This window comes from Mirounga angustirostris, unplaced genomic scaffold, assembly GCF_029215605.1.
Source record: "Mirounga angustirostris isolate CCGP_5_RB_7025 unplaced genomic scaffold, mMirAng1.0.hap1 SCAF_9, whole genome shotgun sequence".
NCBI lineage: Eukaryota > Metazoa > Chordata > Mammalia > Carnivora > Phocidae > Mirounga > Mirounga angustirostris.
In genome coordinates this window covers 2257499-2276465 of record NW_026991717.1, presented here as the reverse complement: position 1 = coordinate 2276465, position 18967 = coordinate 2257499, and the positions used below count along the sequence as shown (strand labels likewise).

At 59.2% G+C, this 18967-nt stretch overlaps 1 protein-coding gene across 3 annotated transcripts in view; it reads right to left on the bottom strand.

Annotated features, from left to right (window-relative positions):
- The window catches only part of CEMIP (cell migration inducing hyaluronidase 1), a 135590-nt gene that overhangs the window by 10233 nt on the left and 106390 nt on the right, over window positions 1-18967 (bottom strand). For all 3 annotated transcript variants that reach the window (XM_045899302.3, XM_064569788.1, XM_064569787.1), the window contains exons 14-23: window positions 14018-14223; window positions 13284-13353; window positions 12430-12558; window positions 10184-10269; window positions 9265-9396; window positions 8274-8309; window positions 8037-8192; window positions 4567-4747; window positions 3269-3484; window positions 524-735 (exon numbers count right to left, since the gene is read on the bottom strand). In XM_045899302.3, the coding sequence (XP_045755258.1) occupies window positions 524-735; window positions 3269-3484; window positions 4567-4747; window positions 8037-8192; window positions 8274-8309; window positions 9265-9396; window positions 10184-10269; window positions 12430-12558; window positions 13284-13353; window positions 14018-14223 (1424 nt within the window). The remainder of the gene's footprint in view (window positions 1-523; window positions 736-3268; window positions 3485-4566; window positions 4748-8036; window positions 8193-8273; window positions 8310-9264; window positions 9397-10183; window positions 10270-12429; window positions 12559-13283; window positions 13354-14017; window positions 14224-18967) is intronic.

Sequence of the window (18967 nt, the reverse complement as noted above, 5' to 3'; positions counted from 1 at the left end):
CAGGACGGTGGCTCTGTGCCTCCCGGGCCTACACTGGGGTGTCCCACCGGGAGCAGAAGGACGCCCTCTCGTCCGGGTTGTTGTGGAAGAGCCCAGGATGCGGAGGACGGGGCTCAGCCCTCCTGTCCCAGCCCGATCTCAGGGCCCATTCATGTGTGTGGGTGTCGTTTTCCACATCTGATGTCTGTCTCCCAGGGAGACTGTGACCGTGTTCACAGAGAGCACGCCGGCCTCCATCTCTGAGGCCAGATCCTGAGTGACGTGCTGTCATGTCACCTCCCTTGGTTGCCCCATAGGAGCCTGACGCTGTGCCTGAGGTCAGCCGTGCCCAGAGCGGGGGGCTCAGGCCGGCCTCTGATCCCTGACTACCGGCTGCTCTCGGCCCCTCTAGAGGAGCCCTTCTGCGGGGCTGACATGGGCTGGCCTGGGACTTCATCACGGTGGGACGTCCTCACCGCGGCCTTGAGCTCCAGGAGAGCGGCCGTCCCCAGGTCACGCCGCTTCCGGCTGGGCACCCACTCACTTGTTGAAGTTGATGAGCCAGATGATGAGCTCGGCGGGGGCTGTCTGGTCCCAGTGCACGGTGTAGCCCTTTTGCAGCGTGACGACCGGCTGGTATTGCTGGTAGTGGGTGCTTCGGGTCAGGGCCCCCTCCAAGTACAGCGGACGGCTGGGGAACTCGTTCTTGATGATCTTCATCCGTAGGTTACTAGTCTTGTAGGCCTGAATGTACATCTTTTGCAACCCAAAAAGGAAACACACATCTGGACAGTTACAAGAGATTATTCCAAGAGCGTCTGGTTAACATCGGACTACAGGCCCCGCTTTCAAAGGAACTTTCTCCTGGAGCCCTTTTAAGGATGCGTGAACCACCGGCCAAATAAGGGGGCATATCTTCCTGCTGGCGGGTGCACGATCCGGCTCAGGCCTCCTGTGCATGCTCAGCAAAGGGCTCCGTCCAGGACATCCCAGTGGACATGGGGGAGGGGCTGGCTTCACAGTCACGCGGCAAACCCAAAGTAACCAGGGGAAGGAGGGGATGAGGAAGGAGGAGGAAGGGGAGGGGGGCGAGGACTTGGACAGAAAGCCGCTTCCCTTCCCCAGCTGCTGTCCCGCCTGCGTCAGAGAGACAGCCCAGGGCATGTGGCCGCTTCTCGCTTCCCCTGGGTCCAGCCCGTGTCCTAAACCCTGCGCCGGTCAGTGGCATCTCATTTCAGAGAGCGCACGCAAGTCCTGCGGACGCAAGAGCCCGGTTGCTGTGGGCCAGCCTCAGCATCAGACACGGCACCCTGTATTCCCAAGGCGACATCCCCGTGGCCGTGGCCAGGACGGCCACAAGCCACCGTGCACATGGAGGGGAGGGGGCATCTCCCCTCCGGTTGTGCTGCCCACGAAACGGAGAGGGAAGCCTCGGCACTGCCCATAGCTGGGCGCTCAGGAGAAGCACAAGTTCAAGGGAAGATCAAGCCGCGAAGGGAAGGGAGGGGTTGCGAGAACTGACAAAGCAGCAGCCCGTTCTGATAACCGGGCAAGCGCTAGCGATCAGAGCGTTTCTGCAAGAAGACAAGCAATGTGTGGGAAAGCAAGGGTGGGAGGCTCCACCCGGGGGGACCGCGAGGAGGGCCCGCCCTGGGGGCACGAGGGCCCAGGGTTCCGTCACCCTCGGATTCCTCAGGACCCGATCCCGTCTATCAGCAAACTCTGACCCCACCTCCCAGTGTGCCTTCTCAAAGGGCCAGGTCGCCCCTGGCTCCCCCAGCATCGCATCCCTCGCCCTGAGCTGGCAGGCCGCAGGAGCCTCTCCGGATCCTTCCAGGCCCACCTCCCCCCGGGGCTCTCCGGCAGGGAGGCCGATGCCCTTCCCCTTCCCCAGCTCCAGTCTCCACCCAGCTTTCCCGGCCTCTGGTTGGCACCCCCACACTCCCGGCCCCTCTTCCCGCCCTTAGGCTCTCTACGGGGACCACCCTCCTCAGCCCACTGTCCGGCCTCACCTTCTATCGCGCAAACGCCCCGACCTCCTGCCCTGAGCCCGGCCCTGTCTTCCCGCCGGCCCTCCTACTCCACCGGCGCCTGTCTCTCCGGCACCCCCGACTCCGAGCGCCCACCTGGCCCCGGGGCCCCTTCCCCTCTCTGGCGCCAGCTCCCTGTCCCGTCTCTCCCGGACCCCAGACCTCCTGCAGCTCCTTCCTCACTGCCCCCCGGCCCCCATTCCTGATGCCCACAGTGCCTGCCGGCAGGTGGTCCCAGGGACAACCTCCTTCCTTCACACTCGTGTCCTGCCCCCTCCGGGGCCACCGGGCTCGCCGGGCTCCCCCGCCTGTAACACCTTCATTCTCTTGGCATGCCTCCTCATTTATTCACCAGCCACGTACCAAGGTAGCATCATCATAGCTAACGAAGGTTTTCGGTTCTACCACGTTCCCCATGCTGTTCCGTACCACAGCCATTGACCACGCGGGGCCACTGAGCACTGGAAACGTGACCAGTGTGGCTGAGGACCTGAATTTTAAATTTCATTTTGATTAATTTAGATTTCAAACTGAAGGCAGTGTAAAATAGTCTCCTGCTAAACGTGACTTCATCATTTCGGTGGGACTCGCTTCCACTTTGTTGAAAATTTATACCCAAATGATGTGGGGACTTTGAAGACTTAGAACAGGAAGACAAATACATAGATGTAAAGTGCCTTACTAGTGATTTTTATGCATCGATTACATGTTGAGATGGTAGTATTCTGAGTGTGCTGTTAAAATACATTATTAACTACTATTAAAATTAATTTCCCGTTTCTTTCTTCCTTGCCTTGATGCGGGTTCTAGAAGATTTAAGACCACACGCATGGTCTGCACCACGGTTCTGGCGGGTGAGGCTGGTGGAGCACTTTACATCCGTATATGAGCCCACGCCCACAGCCTCGTTAAGGAGGTTCAGCTATTAGCCCCATTTCACAGATGGAGAGCTGGTTTCACCTCTGCCCACATCTGCACGCCGGCTCGATGCACTGGGGCCTGACGTAATCCAAGCCTTTGACCTCAGAATGCCCCTTTCCAAGGCATTCTGCTTTCTGCCTATGATGTGTTTTCGCTTTGACTTTTTGAAAACTCCACAGGGTGAGGAGGAAAGAGAGAAAGAAAAATAGGAGAGGAGAGACACCCAAATATCCTGCACGGCACAGAGCCGGGCCTGTGGCAGGCCCGCGCTCCGCCTCGTCCCAGGACCGGGGGGTGGGGGGGGATGGGTGGCCCCAGGGGCGCCCTGGTCTCCCTACCTGCGCGTAGCGGCCGCTGCAGACAGCCCCTCTCCAGTCGGGGACGTTGATGCAGTCCGGGTGCCGGACCAGCCAGTTGTCGTCCTTGATGAGGTAGGACCCCGGGTACCCGGACACAGAGCCGTCGACATCATGGAACAGCGACGTCTTATCCCCGTCCATGTCCAGCTGGTTGAACCAGGGCCCGGGCTCTCCGAAGAACACTCTGGAAGTAATCTAAACAGAGCCCAGGAAAGTGAGGGCCGGGCCAGAGCTGAAGGGAAAGGGCGGCCGTCATCAGGCCAGGGAGAAGTTTCCGACTTCCGCTGACATGACACCCTGGCCAAACCCAAGACGCTCTTGGGCGCTGCAGGAGACCTCCCGCTGACCTCCCGGCTGACCTCACAGAGGAAGCCAGACAAACAGCCAGACGCTCACCGGCCTCAGCTCTAGACGCAACACGTCCGTTTGGCCTCTGCTCACAGGAGGCCCGGCTGCTGTGGGTGACCCTAGGGAGTGCTCCGATGTGTGGAGGGGAGGGGACGCAGGAGTGCATGTGTGTGTACGTGCTGTTTTAGCAAGACAGTCTTTCGACACCAGCCGTGGAGGTCTCCATGACTGACCTCTCCCAGGCCTCAGTGGCCTGAGTAAAGAAATGAAGTAACAAGTTTCACTCCTTCCCCTCGGCCCACCAGGGCTGGGCAGACAGGCAAAGGGCAGGCCCAGAGGAGGACCAGGAGGAGGAAGAGGAAAGTTCTGGGAGGTCCGTAACCCAGAGTAAATGCCCCAGGCCGTCTGGCCCTGCCCAGCCTCAAGGGGCAGCCCTCTGTCCTGCTCTCCTCACCCCAGCTCCTTGCCGGCACCTGTCTGTGTCCGGGTGGACCCCGTTCATGGTGCACTCTCCGGGAGAGACGAGCAGAGCATCTTTAGCAAAGAGGGCCTTGGAAACCCTGGGATTTTAGATTAACTGTACCCACTCAGGTGGCCCTGTCACGAGACTCAGGAGGTCAAAACCAAGGCCCTTGGAGGAACAGCCTCAGGCCCTTGAGTCTGGCAGGAGCCCCTGCAGAGGCTCTAGGGGGTTGGGGCAGGGTGAGGGCAAGCGAGCACTTACGTAGCCAGACCTGACCTGTGGGGCAACCTATGTTTGTACTTTTCCAGTCTGGATGCCGACGGGCTGGGACGTGGCCCAGCCTGCTTGCAGGAAGTTGTTCATTCCCTGCGGTGGTGGCAACTGCTCAAACTGCAGCCCCGGGGGACTTGTGAATCACCACCCAGAGTCTGGATTTGCCAGGAGCCTGCCCCAGCGCCTCACTCACCGGGACATCCTCAAAGGCAATGTTGGTCACGTTGTTATGGGGGCAGCTCTGCCAAGCGTTGTTCAGCCGGAAGGCCAGGGCACTGGTATGCCGGCCCTCCAGGGCCGCAAACTTGCGGAAAGTGCAGTTCTGGATGTTGACGGGGCCGTCATAGAACTGAATTCCTCGGATCGGAAAATTCCTATGGAGTTAAGGAAGTCCCATGTCAGGCTGATCGCCATGTTGTGCCACGGAGTTATCCGCACCCTCCAAGGTGGATGAAAACAGAGACTTCCTGGGTAAACCATTCCTGATCCCCACCTCCAGCAACCCCTCACTGCAGGGCATTATTGATTCATTAATTAATTCACTGAGATAGCATTTACAGATAGAGTAAATGTCAATAAACGATTGTCAGATGACTTATTGGATGGATAGATGGATGGATGGGTGGATGGAAGGAAGGAAGGAAGGATGGATGGATGGATGGATGGATGGATGGATGGATGGATGGATGGATGGATGGAAGGGTGGATGGATGGATGGGTGGATGGATGGATGGATGGGTGGGTGGGTGGGTGGGTGGATGGATGAATGGAAGGATGGATGGATGGGTGGATGGAAGGGAGGATGGATGGAAGGATGGATGGATGGATGGATGGATGGATGGATGGATGGAAGGGAAGATGGATGGAAGGATGGAAGGGAGGATGGATGGAAGGATGGATGGATGGGTGGATGGATGGATGGATGGGTGGGTGGGTGGGTGGATGGATGAATGGAAGGATGGATGGATGGGTGGATGGAAGGGAGGATGGATGGAAGGATGGATGGATGGATGGATGGATGGAAGGGAAGATGGATGGAAGGATGGAAGGGAGGATGGATGGAAGGATGGATGGATGGAAGGAAGGATGGATGGGTGGATGGATGGATGGAAGCGTGGATGGATGGATGGGTAGATGGATGGATGGATGGATGGGTGGGTGGGTGGATGGATGAATGGAAGGATGGATGGATGGGTGGATGGAAGGGAAGATGGATGGAAGGATGGATGGATGGATGGATGGATGGATGGATGGATGGATGGAAGGATGGAAGGGAGCATGGATGGAAGGATGGATGGATGGAAGGAAGGATGGATGGGTGGTTGAGTGGATGGATGGATGGAAGGATGGATGGAAAAATGGAAAGATGGATGGATGGAAGGACGGATGGATGGATGGCTATTTAGTTGCTGGTTTGGGGTTTGGGGAATTGTCCTCTATTCAAGTATTTCCCCCAATTTTTCCATCCTGTGAAGACTCATTGGGTAAATACTGTAAATATTGCTACAGAATGGTAGTATTTTGTCCCTTGGGAGACTAGAGCAATTAGTGATTATCGCCTTTGTCTCAGTTGCCGTAAAAATTTAATCAGATTAAAACCCAATTGAGTTTTGTCTGAGTAAGCCTTTTGATTGCAAGTCTCTGGGGTCTGGGACAGAATGGAAGGTGATGATTATGTGGTAAGATAACTGTTCATAACCTTCTGAGCATCCCTCAAAGAGAGGCAGGCCCCCCCTGGGAGGGCAAGAATGTGGGCTGCCAGAGGACCCCCAGGAAGGCCTTGATCTCCAGGCCTCAGGGAAAGGACAGGAGGAGGCCACATGCTCAGAGGCGGAGGTAGAAGGGACTGGAGAATGGGCCACTTGGCCCAGCAGAGGGCAGGGGCTCAGAGACACCCCTCTTCTGCCTCTGACTCCCGAACAAGGCTTGAGAGGGGTTGGCTGGGCTTCCTGGTGGCCCCAGATCTAGGCTCGTTCATTCTTCAAGCCCAGTTGGTATGGTTTTCCTGGCATCTCTGCCTCTGGGCCAGGCCCCCTCCTCCCACAGCTGATGTGAAGGAGGAAGGGCAGCAGGAGGGGAATGAACACAGAAAAGGGTCTGTTCCCAGGGACAGGCCATACTCTGCAGTCCCCCATCCTCCACCTTGGGCTCCCCTGCCCAGATACGGTTCCCCGAGGAAAGCCCTGATCACACCAGTCTTGGCCAGTGCCTTCAGTGGACGCCAAGGACTTCCTGCATTTCTGCATCTGTGGATGGAATCAATTAGCATCAGCACCTCGAACCCTAGTTCTCGTGGGGCGCCTCCATCTCAGGCACTCTGGGGCCCACCCATCCTTACTAGCTGTGTACACAGAGTATGTACTTATTTTCCTCTGAGCCCAGCCTAGGCCTGTTCAGGACGGATCACCCGGGCCAAGCAGGGCACAGTCCCCGCTCACGAACGTGGTGCGAAGAACCTGCCTGCTTTGGCAGAACTATCAGGCCTCCATAAACAAACTTGCCCCTGGACGTCATCAGAACATTCTGGCCCTGGGAAGCTGGTAACCCTCAGCAAAGCAACCCCAAATATGCAGATGCAGAGTTGCTCATAAAAATGACCTAAAGGGACGGGTGCAGCACTTAGACCAGACAAAAACAAGGGCTTCCTGATGGCTTGTGCCAACGGAGGCTAGGATTCTGTCTACAAAGTCCTTGCAAAGGCCACATCTCTGCGGTGGGAGCTTCAGGCCACGTCCTGCCCATAGAAGCAGGGATTACATTTCCCCAGAGAAAGGGAAGACGCTCGGGGAGCCCTGAGCACTCAAAGAGCGGGTCTCCCTGCACTGCTGGCCGGCTCAGGGCCTTGCTGTCTGGTTCGGATTCATGTTGGAGCAGAATCCCCATCAGACGGGGGAGAGATGTCCTCTCACGGAACCCCTCCCTCCAAGGCTCTCTGAGGAACTGACCAAGTCCCTCTGGTCCCTTTGCTCTATGAGCGGGTCAACCCTCCAGGTCACCCCCTGCTCCAACCACCTGTTGTCCCCCCACCCCTGCGTGAACTCCACCTGCAGCAGAGAGCCCACGACCCCTCGACACAGCCCTACGATTCTGTGGATGAACAAGCCCGACTGGCGGAAGTTCCTTCCTGCACTATACTCATTCGAACCCCTAGGGCTCATGGGGAATGAGTTTCGTCTTGAAAGCGCCTGGCAGCCCCGAGGATGCATGACAACACCTCCCATGCTCTTCCCCCGAATATGCTCCCTTCTCCTGACTGCAGCTCCCCATCTGCGTGCCACACGGCGTCAGGTTCTGTCACCATCCTGGTTATCCCCGTTGGCCTGAGTCTATCTGCCCCGTCCTCAGAAGCGGGGGCAATGCACTGTCAGAGGAGGAAGGAGCCGTGGTCGCTGAGCCCGGACACGGAACTGCCACTGACGTGGCCCCAGAACCACACACTGCATTCCGATCGTCACGTGGCCCTGTGGACTGGTCTCCAACACTGTTTTGTTTTTTTTTTAATTTCTCTCTCCTGTTCTCGATTTCACCCCACTGCTGGCTACCGGTAACGGACAGAGGAATTCACAGCCAGCAGGTGGAAATCACACGCGAGCATCATCCCTTCCATTGCTGCCACATAGCATAAGCCAGGGAACAAGGAAGCTGCCACGGTTGCAAACCTACTGGCCTATGGGGAGGGTCCTCCCGCTGTGGTCCAGGCCGCCGGGGCCCCAGATCCTGTTGTCCATCATCTCTGTCCCCACGTTGCCACTCTCGCCAACAAACAGGCTGTTCTTTATCTCCTGCTTGGAACCATCATCATAGGGGAAGGTCCCACCACTGTAGGGGGAGAACGTCTGCGGTGAGCTGTCCAGAGCCGGCTTCCCACCGAGCGCCCAGCACGACGACGGCTGCCCTTACCTGGCCAGGGTCAGGCCAACGCCATTGTCAGCAAACCTGGGGACAAGAGCGGACGGTCAGAGCCTGCCCTCACTCCACACGCAGGGGAGCTGCGGAGGGAAGGACCCTTCCCTGTCCCTGGCATCGCGCGGTGGACACCGTGTGGGGAGGCAGGCTTTACCTGGCACGGGGTTTGGTGCGGGAGCCGTGGGTTCTCCCACCCAGTGTCTGCTTGCAAACATGCGCTCGGCGTCTGGGGCCACCCTGCATCAGTAGCAAGCACCCCCGGCTCCGCGAGCCTCTCCTCTGCCGCCCGTCCCCGCCCGCGACTCCGGGGCTAAGAGCGAGGTTGGAGCTGGGAGGACCTGGCCACTCTTGGGTCCCACACCAGGTAAAGACGGGCCACGTGGATACGGTTCCGCTGCCCCCCTGGCCATCCCATTCCCATTTCGGCCACAGCGAGAAGGACAGACAGATTCCAATTTCCCAGGGGTCAGGCAGCTGCCGGGAAGGGCAAGACCCACGGTCACAATTACACTGTGGCCACGCTTTGGAGTCCAGTGAGTTGCGATTTCAAGCCCCCGTTCAACCGCTTACTCATCGTGTGACCTTCTGGGAAGGTCACTAGACTCAGCTTCAGTTTACCCTCTCCAAAATGGAAGAGATAATTTGTACCTTCAAGAAACACAGTAACAAAGACCACCAAGGATTCAGCGCACGGCAGGTGCCCAGAACGTGCGGGCTTCCTCCTTCTTTCCTCCTTTCACTGACTGGCTCCGTGCTCAGAGAGCCTCACCCAGGGACTGTTTGATGACCCAGAGCAGCTGTGTATGCTGTCTTTAGGGGGTCTTGGGGGGGTCACTGCCAGCTGGGGGGGCATATGCCTCTGCCTTGGGGGGGGACCAGAAGGCCAAGGTCTGTGTGTCTGCTTCCTCCCTGCCCTGCTCTCCTCTCCCCCCGTGTGGGGGGGCACCACCCCCTCCCTGTGCCGAGACCCCATGGCTCTCCTCACCGACAGCTGTCCAGCCACACGTCCCCGCCGCGCAGCCAGGCCCCGTGGTCCTGGTTCTTGTAGGCGGTGAAATGTCTGATGATGGCGGGCTCCCGGGGCTTCAGCGGGTCGGCATCCTGGTGCGGGCTGTACCTGGAAGGCACGGTGGGGAGGGCACAGGGGGCAGTGCTGGGGGACTCCTGGACGGACCCCCTCTGGCCGTGAGCCCCTCCCCACGCAGCAGCCGGCTCACGTTGCCCGGGCGCCGGCACGGAAGCGAGGGTCTCTCCTCCAGGGCCCACCCCCTGCAGGCCCAGGAGCCCCCACCCCGCGGGCCGCGGCAGGTCATGGCGCAGAGGGAAGTCCAGCCAGCCAGGCCCAGTCCCGGCGTGCCGTGCGGCCCCTGGGGCTGGGAAGGAGGCTCTGAGATGCCCAGCCCCCCGCTGACTTGGGGGACCCTGGGCCTCACGCCTGCTCTGGGCTCCAGCTCACGCCCTCCATCCGTGGTTTCACGCCTCTTTCAAGGGCACTGGGCTGTCTAATAACCTTGAGGTTTTGACAGCACCTTTGGAAAGTGGCCCCCGGCCTCCGGCTGAGCTCTGTCCCTTCCCACGAACCCGACGGTGCAGTTCTCCCTGACTTCTCTCTTCCCCTTTAGATCCCGGCCCAGCCTGCCGACTTGCCAGGTACTGGCTTTTGCTGAGGGATCCAGGAACCTCTAGAGATTTCTATTTCCCTGCAGCTGCTGCAGCCTAAGCCCTAATTCAGACTTTGCCCTGCTCAGATTTTCACCACGTTACCCCAGCACCTAGCTCCCTGTCCAGGACGTGGAAAGTGCTCCCTACATATTTGATGAATGAATGAATGAATGAGTGAAGAAGAGAATGGAGGTGGGTCAGGAGCTCAGCAGGGAGCGTGTGCGTTCCCAGGGGGTGACTACCTGGCAGAGATGATAGAGAGGAAGGGCCGCTTGTCCTTGGCGGAGGCCTCGGTAGTCTTGACCCCGTTGTCTATGATCATGCCAGCCTGTGGGGAGGGAACAGTCAGGGACACGGTCCCTTCCACTCCCAGGCTGCAGGCACCTCCTCATGCCCAGCCTCACCGCACACTCTTACACGCTCCAGTAAAATCAGCTGTGCTGTTAGGACGCATTAACGGAGGTAAGGGGTCTGCAGTGAGGGAGGTGAGGAGCCTGTATTGCTCTGCATTGTTCAGAGTGAATCTGGAATAAGGTGTCCCCCCGGAGGTGTGTATCAGGAAGCTGACGTCTGGAGGGTTACGTGTCTTGTCTAGGGCCACGCAGCTAAGTCTGTGCCCAGAGCTCGCCTTGCTCTGGGCAGTTACAAGCCCAGGCCCCACGACAAGGGCGAGGGAAATGTGTCTGCGGTGACTTGGAGGAACTGCTGAACTTATATCTCGTCTCCACCCTGGGGCGGGGGTCTGGGATCCTCCCACAGTCCTGCCTGGGCTCCTCTGACTCGAGGGCAGAACCTCACATTCCTGTTTGGCTCTGAAGGTGTTTACGTGGTCAGCCCTGGGCGCCCGTGCGGAAGTCAGGGCCTCCCAGTGAGGGGACTCTTGGCCTCCTGGGAAGGCCCAGACCCAGGCTCCCTTCTCCAGGAACCAGAGGCCACTCTGGCTAGTGCGTTCTTAAGTCGGGGTGACGTGGGTCGGAAGATGAGGGGCTAGATCCCCAGCTGCTTGCTCACGGGCCATGACCTTCAGTCCCCAAGCCCCAGCTGTGGCCTCCGTTAAGACGGGCTAAGAACACTGATTTCAGAGGACTCGGGAGGCTCCGTGCTGGCCCCAGACGACTGCCCCAGACCAGGACCCTCACCCCAGACAGGACCTTCACCCACTGGTTGCAGGGGCGGGGCTCATGGGGGGCGGGGGGGAGGGCACCAAGCCCAGGGCTCCATCCAATCAGTGCAGCTCAGGGTTCCTGCTCACTCCCTCCTCACCCTGCCCGTCCCTCCACCTGTGCCCGTCCTGCCTACATTCTGTCCCGTGCACAGCCCCCCTCTTTTAAGGTCTCTGATCCAGGCACTACCTAGCCCAGCTCCCAGCTCAGGAGAAGGCTTCTCAAGGAAGGGGTCCCGACAAGCAGCCAACACAGCCTGTCCACTGCTCGGCTGCCGCCCCATCCACCCCCCACCCTGCACCTCTGTGCTGCTCTTATATGGTCCACAACAGCCTCAGAAACCCCGCTCTGCCAAGGGGACACCGCTCCTCCTTGTCTCTACCCTCTGCCCCCAGAGACCCTTCCTGCTCGGCCTCTGGGACATAGTGCTGCCTGGTGTCCCGCCCGCCACGCTGCCCCGCACTCCCTGCAGGCCCCCCTCCCGCCCCACCTCAGGTATAAGCAGGGCTGGGTCAGAGAGGATCTCTCTTCTTCACAGACTTCCCCCTGCTTGAGCTTTTTTCTTTTAATCCTCATGTATCCGTTCCCCTCCAGCTTCCTCATCTGTCCCAGCAGGGACTGGACCAGAAGATCAGCCTGGACACACTGGGCCCTGGGCACTGGGCCAGCGCCCCCAAGGCCACCTCTGCCCCCCAGGCGGCACCTCTGGTCTCTGCCTGGCTCCTCAGCTCCGCGTCCCATGGCCCTGGCCTAGCTGCAGTCCTGGGTGGGCGTCCTCGGCTCACCTGGAGTCCCCAGCACCTAGTGTGGTACTGGACTGAGGGGCTTCTGTTTTCCACCTGCCCTCTTGGCTCTGCATGGATGGAGCACCCCACTTCCCAGGAACGAAGCAAAGGGATCGGAGGGGAGGATGCTCAGGTTGCCTCCACCCTCCTTCAGAACGGCCTCCTGATTTTCTCTAGCTTACAGGCCAGGCTGAGCCCTCACGGTCAACACTGCGCCCACCCCACCAAGGGAACTGTCAGATGACACTCCCGTGCCCAGCTCAGCGGCCGCCGGGAGGTGCCGCCCTGCTACCAGCCTGAGCGAAGGCGCACCTTACTTCTGGCTCCGACCAGATGCCAAGGCAGGAACAGCCACGGGACGTTCTTGCTAAGAACGGCCAGGAGCCGAGGAGGAAGGCTGCTTGGTTTTCTCGCAGACAGGCGCTAGGAACGCGGTGGCGCTGCCGGTAGCCAGGAGGCCGTCCCGGCTCAAATGATCTGCAGGTCCGGGAGGGAGGACTAACAGGCTGGCCCAGGGGGACAGAGTCTGGAAAGACTTACCCGGTAGTTGGAATGTGCTCGGTTATGGAGGAATTTTCCCAGTGGAATGTGCTCTGAATAACCTGGGGAGTACATTCCCACTGAGGGGCCTGTCGGCACGTGGTGGAAGATGAACCAGAACCCGGTCTCCTGTTGGGGGGGGCACAAGGGGAGAGCCACAGAGATCAGCCCCGCAGACTCCTCCTTGCTGGGGTCCTACTCGGGCTGGACCTAGCACTCGCCCCGAAAGGGCCCCACCGCCCATCCCTGGACGCGCCTGCGGGAGGCAGTAAAAAGCCCTGGCAAATGCACTTTGTGGGGTCTACCCTGACTGGGGCAGCCCTTCATCGGGTCCTACTCTCCTGGCCATGGGTTCCAAACGGCTGGCTTTGAGTCCCGGATGTTCTCGGCTTTTCCCTTTCCTTTAGCAGCTATGGAAACTGAAGCCCAGAGACAGCACCTGACCTGCTCGGGGTCCCACGGACGCTAAGTGGCAGGGACGGGTGGGTGAGAGCAAGGCTGTGTAGACAGGGTGCCGTGTCTGAATCCTGTGCGTGCCCCTGGGCACGGTCACCCTCCCCGCCCAGCGGATGGAAGGTATGGGTACCTGCCTCGCAGGGTTGGTGCGAGAATTAAACTATCTTAGCTGACAGAGCTGGTGGGGAGGCACAGCGCCAGGCCATGCCCGTCTCTGTCTAATAATCAGTCATTTCAGTAAAGCGCCCTGATCACCCACATGATGAAGGGACAGGGCCATTACTGAAAGCCAAGTCCATGTGACCCCTTCGCCCCAGCGGAGCCTGACCTGGCGGGTCCCAGGCCCAGCCCCGGCCCCCACCTTTACTTCCAGCCAAAGAAGGGACGGTTCTGCTCACCTCGGATCCCGCGGCTGCACAGTTAATGAGGTTGTTGTTGGGGTTGGCCATCCAGAAGGTGGACACTGCACTGTGGCGGGGGGGCGGGGGACAGAGATCGCAGGCGTCACCCGACGGGCCGCTGGTTCCCTTGCCTCTTACCAGAAGCTTGAGAAACCCTCAGTTTGCTGTGAAACCCAGTTTGCTCGTGCGAGCGCAGAGCATTTCAACACCTGAAGTGCTGGGGCTTAAAAGGGGCATGTGGGTGCGTGAGGCGGAGGCAGCTGATGGGTGAAGTCTGAGCCGGGCTCTACAATAGAGAGAAGGCACCGGGGCCCGGAAGGGGGCCGTTCCTCAGGGAGAGGCCCGGCGTGGGAACACTGATCACACGGGCAGTCCCGTCTCTGTCTCTGTCTCCAAGTGGGGGAGTACGCCTCGTGCCCGCGGGTAACCACTGGGGCACCCGGGTGGCAGCCCGCGCCTTCTCAGAGGAGCACCGTGATGATGGCCATGGGCAAGCGGAGAAGCAGGCCCTCCGTGGCCTCCGTGGCCTCCGGCTGAGAGGCTGAGGGCTGTGGGTGGTTGAGGGCTGGGAGGCAGCCCTCAGAAGCTGCTCAGAAGCCCCAGGGTGCGGAGGTCAGAGGCCCGGCTGGGCGGGTGAGTGAGCAACTGCTCGCAGGACCCTGTGGGGCGCAGGCCTGCTGTGGCTCATGGCACGGGGCTCGGGGTGGCAGTGGTGGGGGGGAGGCACTTACTTGCAATCCTGCCTGGGCTTGGGGATGTACCCCGGGTAGGAGTCTTCCGTGATGGTCTTGCACATCTTGCTATCACGGTCGGAGGGGAGGAGCGTTCCGGACTTGACGAGGAGGCCGAGACAGTGGTCGAAGGTGTTCCGTTCCTCTGGCCCATCTTCCGTGAAGAAGCAGTGGCCCAGGGAGTTATAGCCCACCACGTCCTTGACCTGCAGGGATCACGACCGGGGGACCTCTCACCCAGCGTCCAGGTGTTCCTGAGCTTATGCATTCATTCAGCAAACGTGACACGGCATCAGCGGCGCCCCGGGTCCCACGAGGAACCCCACAGGCTTGGGGAGGGCCCTGGCACAGCAGTCTGAGAACTAAAAGGTCCTTACAGTGTCTCTGGCCGGAGCCCTGCCTCCCTGCCCGAGGCCACACGGCCCACAAGCGTCCCTGACAAATGGGATGGCGCTTCCACTTGAATGCCCCAGAGATGGGATGCTCACCACCTCAAAGTTAGCCTGTCCACATCAGAACACCGACGATGGTGCTCTTAACTGAGGTCTTCCGTCCACACCCCTACTCTGGGGCCCGACTGCCCAGTGCCGTCCCCCCGAGGAGAGGCTCCCGATCCCCTACGACAGTTCGACCCGCACCGATTACCCACCTACCAGCAGGCCAGGCCCCAGAGCATCCAGACCCCATCCCGAAACAACTCCCCCTTCAGTACCATTAACACTTCGAGGGGCCGCCCGGCCCGTCCCTTGTGGGGTGTTTAGCGGCGTCCCGGCTTCTGCCCTCCCCACATGTCAGCACGCCTCCTCAGTGGGACAACAAAAATGTCTCAGACACTCGCTGCCAAATATCCCCCCGGCTTGGGGGTGATACCGTGCCCTCTGGTTGGGGTGCACACGTCCAGGGTGAACGCCCCAACTCCCCCGGCTCTTTCCTAGGACAGAGCCTGCCTACTCCAGCATCCGGGCAGTCACTCTCTGGAAGCATCCGGAGCCGGGACCCTCCATGTCCTTTTCATCTTGCTGAAGTCTTACACATTTCTAGAACACTTGGTTTTGGTTTTTTGCTTTGTTTTGTTGTAAGAGCTAAGGAAAATGAGACTGAAGGAAGTTAAGTGGTTTGCTCAAGGTCGCACAACCCATGTGTTCAAAGGCAGGCAGGGCTGGGACCCCCGCTTTCTCATTGTGTCCATTCACCCCACAAGGGAGGATCCACACACACTGGCTGCCCTGTTCCGGGCCAGCTCTGTTCCTCTACATCCCTCCCTAATCTTTGGTCATTGGCAAGGGCGTGATCTTGAGTGCTATTCAGTCCCTCACCAAGCAGTGCAGTAAACACCAAGGTCATCCGATGTGGCAGCTTCCTTTCGTCCCAGTGAGCTAGGACAGCTGGTTATAAATAGCCCGGAAAGAGAAGGGAGGAAGCGGGGCTGCTGGGGCCGACAGGGGTGGCTTTGGGCAAGTCCCATGCCGCCACTTACAGAGGAGGACACTGACGCCCAGAGAAGGGGCGTGGGGTGTCCCAGCAAGCTCACAAACCTAGAGGTGGAGCCACATTCAGACCCAGGCCTCCTGCCCAAGGCTCTTTCAAAATCCTAAGCACCACTTACCCCACTGTCCGATCACACCCTGCGTGGCCCTTCTTTGAAGGCAAGTGAATAAAAGATGAATCAGGGACATTCTTATTCTAACCAACACCCCAGGGAGAAATTCCCTCCATCCAAGACCCTTGAGGTGTGCTCTGGAGAGAAAAATCCCCATCGAAAGGAATAATAAGTACTAGTATTTGTTGGGTGTCAGATCTGTTACAGACATTACCTCGTTTAATTCTTAATCATTCCCTTTCGCCTTCTGTTCAGGGACAGAGCCGAAACCCGATTCTCCATCCACCTGATTCTATAACTTTCGTGCTCATCTGTTGTCAACAACCCCAAACAGAAAACCAGCCCTCTCATCTCGTGCTGCATTTCTTCCTTCTCATCGGGGTGGGTGAGGATGGCGTGGGGAGTGGAAGGGAGACAGCACGGTGAGGTAGAGGGAGGGGGAACTGCTGGGTGGGGAGCCGAAGATACAAGTTCAAGTCTCAGCTCAGCCACCAACTTGCTGGGCCTCGCCCAGGTGTCCCTCGGCAGACAGGTGCCTTCTAAAATCTGGCTCTTAGGTTTCTGATCATTCTGCCTTAGAACATTTCCCAGAGTTGAATATTTACACTGTGACACAGCTTGAGACAGAAAGACAGACAGACAGACAGATAAATCACTACATTGTAGTTGCACACCCAGACACATAATACAGGTTTGCAGATGGCTGCCAAGTCCCTGGGCGTGCTAACCTGGAGCTCCCGCCCCGTTCTCATGCACAAATCACATCTTTCCCTTCCTTCTTCTGCACATCACCCCTGCTGATGGTTGTCAGTCCTAAAAGTCATTCCTAAAGGCTGTTCTAAGTCTTCTGCCATTGTTAGCAGGGGTCTAGGCATGAGATTACAAAGGAGGAAATTTCTCAGCCCTCAGGGACTGTTTCATCTAAAACGACCATTTAATTTATTGTCTGAACCAGGACATTTTTTTAGAGCAAAGGAGGGGTGCCGTTAGAAACGAAGCTGCGAAAGCAGGTATAAAGTGGAACATTCCATGCAAATCAACCTGCATCAGCAAGAAGAAGAAACTGCTGCTTAAGACAAGCAAATACGAACAGAAATCGGCCCTGCCCGATTCCGCCTTCTAGGGCGGCTATGATACCATTCCTGCTAGGGAGAAGCATGACCCCAAATACAATCAGATTGAAAGAAAGACTGTAATTTCCAGGCTTCTACCACTTATTTTGTGTTTTTTGAGCCGCTGAAGAAAAGAGCCTATTTTTGCAGAGTCTTAAGGCGTATTTGATGGCGCAGACAGAAGCCGGGAAAGGCGGCAGAGAACCAGGTCGCGCTCCCCCCGTCGGGAAGGACCGAGTCCCGGAGGCAGCCCCGGAGAGGCGCGAGCGGGAAGGGAGCCAGGGAAAGAGGGGCCTGGTGCCCATTTCCAGTTGTTCCCGGAGCTGATGGGTGGTGCGCCCGCCCTCTTCCCCGGCACATCCCTTCCCCGATCCACCAGCAGGAGCCCCGGCCTGGGACACTTTTGGGGAAAGCAAGCACCACCGTCTGGGTTCCTCCCGGGGGCTCAGGCGGGAAGGAGAACTGGGAGCAGTTACAGGAATCAAGAAGCTGGTGAGACTGAATTCCAGAAACCGGGAGAAGGGGCAAACAGATCCTGGCCCCTGGTTCCCAGAGCTGGGGCGGGGACAGAGGGAGCTGGGCTCCCGCCATATGCACCCAGGGGGCGCAGCCAAGGGCAGGAGAAAGCAGCGGGACGGGCATCTTCCTGAGGCTGGATGGTGGGGGGCCGTAGCCAGGTGTGGGGCCCCCGGGAGCCGCACAGAGCGCTGGATGCATTTGCACCAGTGTCCTGGGGGGGAAGAAGGAAAGGACGGGTTTTCTTCTCCCACCCCCTCTCCTTGCCCTGAAAATGGAACGGAGCGGGGGAAACAAACAGAATCCACGTTGGTGTCTTTGTACCTTCCTCGAAAGCTCTGGAACGGATTGTTTCCAGCAGAGAACAGGCAGGTGGTCCCCTGTGTCCTGCCCCAGAGCTCAGAAACACACACTGAGGGGCAGTGGGAGCCCGCCGTAGGCCCCCAGCTGCCCCGCCTGCAGGGGATGGGCGGGAGAGCCTTCCTCTGAGGGCCAGCTTCACCCCGCAACTGCCAGCATCCTGGGGCTCCCGTGCTGGTATCACGACAGACATCGCCCGACTCAGCTCCGGGTCTTGGCATCACCAGGGTCTTGGCATCACCAGGATAACCAGCATTCGGTGTGGTTTTACCGCAGGCCTTGACCTTGTCAGCATGCACGGGGAGTGTGCGGGACAGGAGGGAGGACACGTACGCAGCGTTTGCCGAGCTCCCGAGGCTGCTCTGTGTGTGTGTCGGGGGGGTGGGGGACCCATTACCGTGTCGTGGAAGCAGGGAGGCTTACCCAGGGCGCAGTACACAGAGGCCCCATGACCGTATACGGCCTGCTGATGCTGAGTTGGCCACATGCGTCCCTGGCTTCATCCTCCCCCAAAGCCTTGGCAATGGGCTGTGTCCTCACCCTCACTTTGTGCGGTGGGGAAACCGAGGCTCCGTAAGTTTGGATCGTTAGAACGCAGGTTTGCTCTGACTCTGTCCTCCCAAGCTGGCGGCTCTGCGGATGCCTGCAGGCCCGGTTTGAGCGAGCAAGGAGTCCGGGGAGGAGGGGGCGGTGGGTTTGTTGAGCAGGAGCTCATGGTGTGTGCGGCGATTCCTAAGAGCATCCTCTGGGCTCAGGGAGCAGATGTGGAGAGGCCCGTGTGCTCATCGGTTAGGAGGGGAATGAGAAGCAGGTGTTGGCGGGAACATCAAGTCCACACTGCCCTTTCCAGAAGCAGGTGGCCAAGAATGGGGAGGAGCCCGGGGTCGGGGGGGGCGCGGGCAGAAGCTGTCTTCTGAGGACGAGGGCACCAGAGTCTGTCTGCAGGCGGTGGGCGGGGAAGCCCACGTGTGGACGGATGTCCAGGGTCTCGGGCGTGTCCAGATCTGGGACGGCCTGAGGGTAAAGGCCTCCACGATGCTACCGAGTGGCCTCTGCAGCCTAAGTGAGAATCCAGTGTCTGTCTGTATTTGGCCTCCTTTCATCCCGTCAGCTAAAAACATCTTTCCAAACACGTTAGAGCCCCGGCCACTGGTAGGTCCTTCAAGCCAGAATGAAGGGAGCAAATACCAACTAGCGATGCGGAGCCCAGCTCCCGGGGTGGCCCTGCTGCCCCCCATGGTGCAGGGCCTACGGGGGCGGCGCCCATCCGAACCCCCAGCGCCCCACGGCCTGTGGCGCTCGGGGGAGGACGCGGAATGCACTCCGTTGTCCTGCTGCCTCTTCGGCTCGGGGAATCCGAGG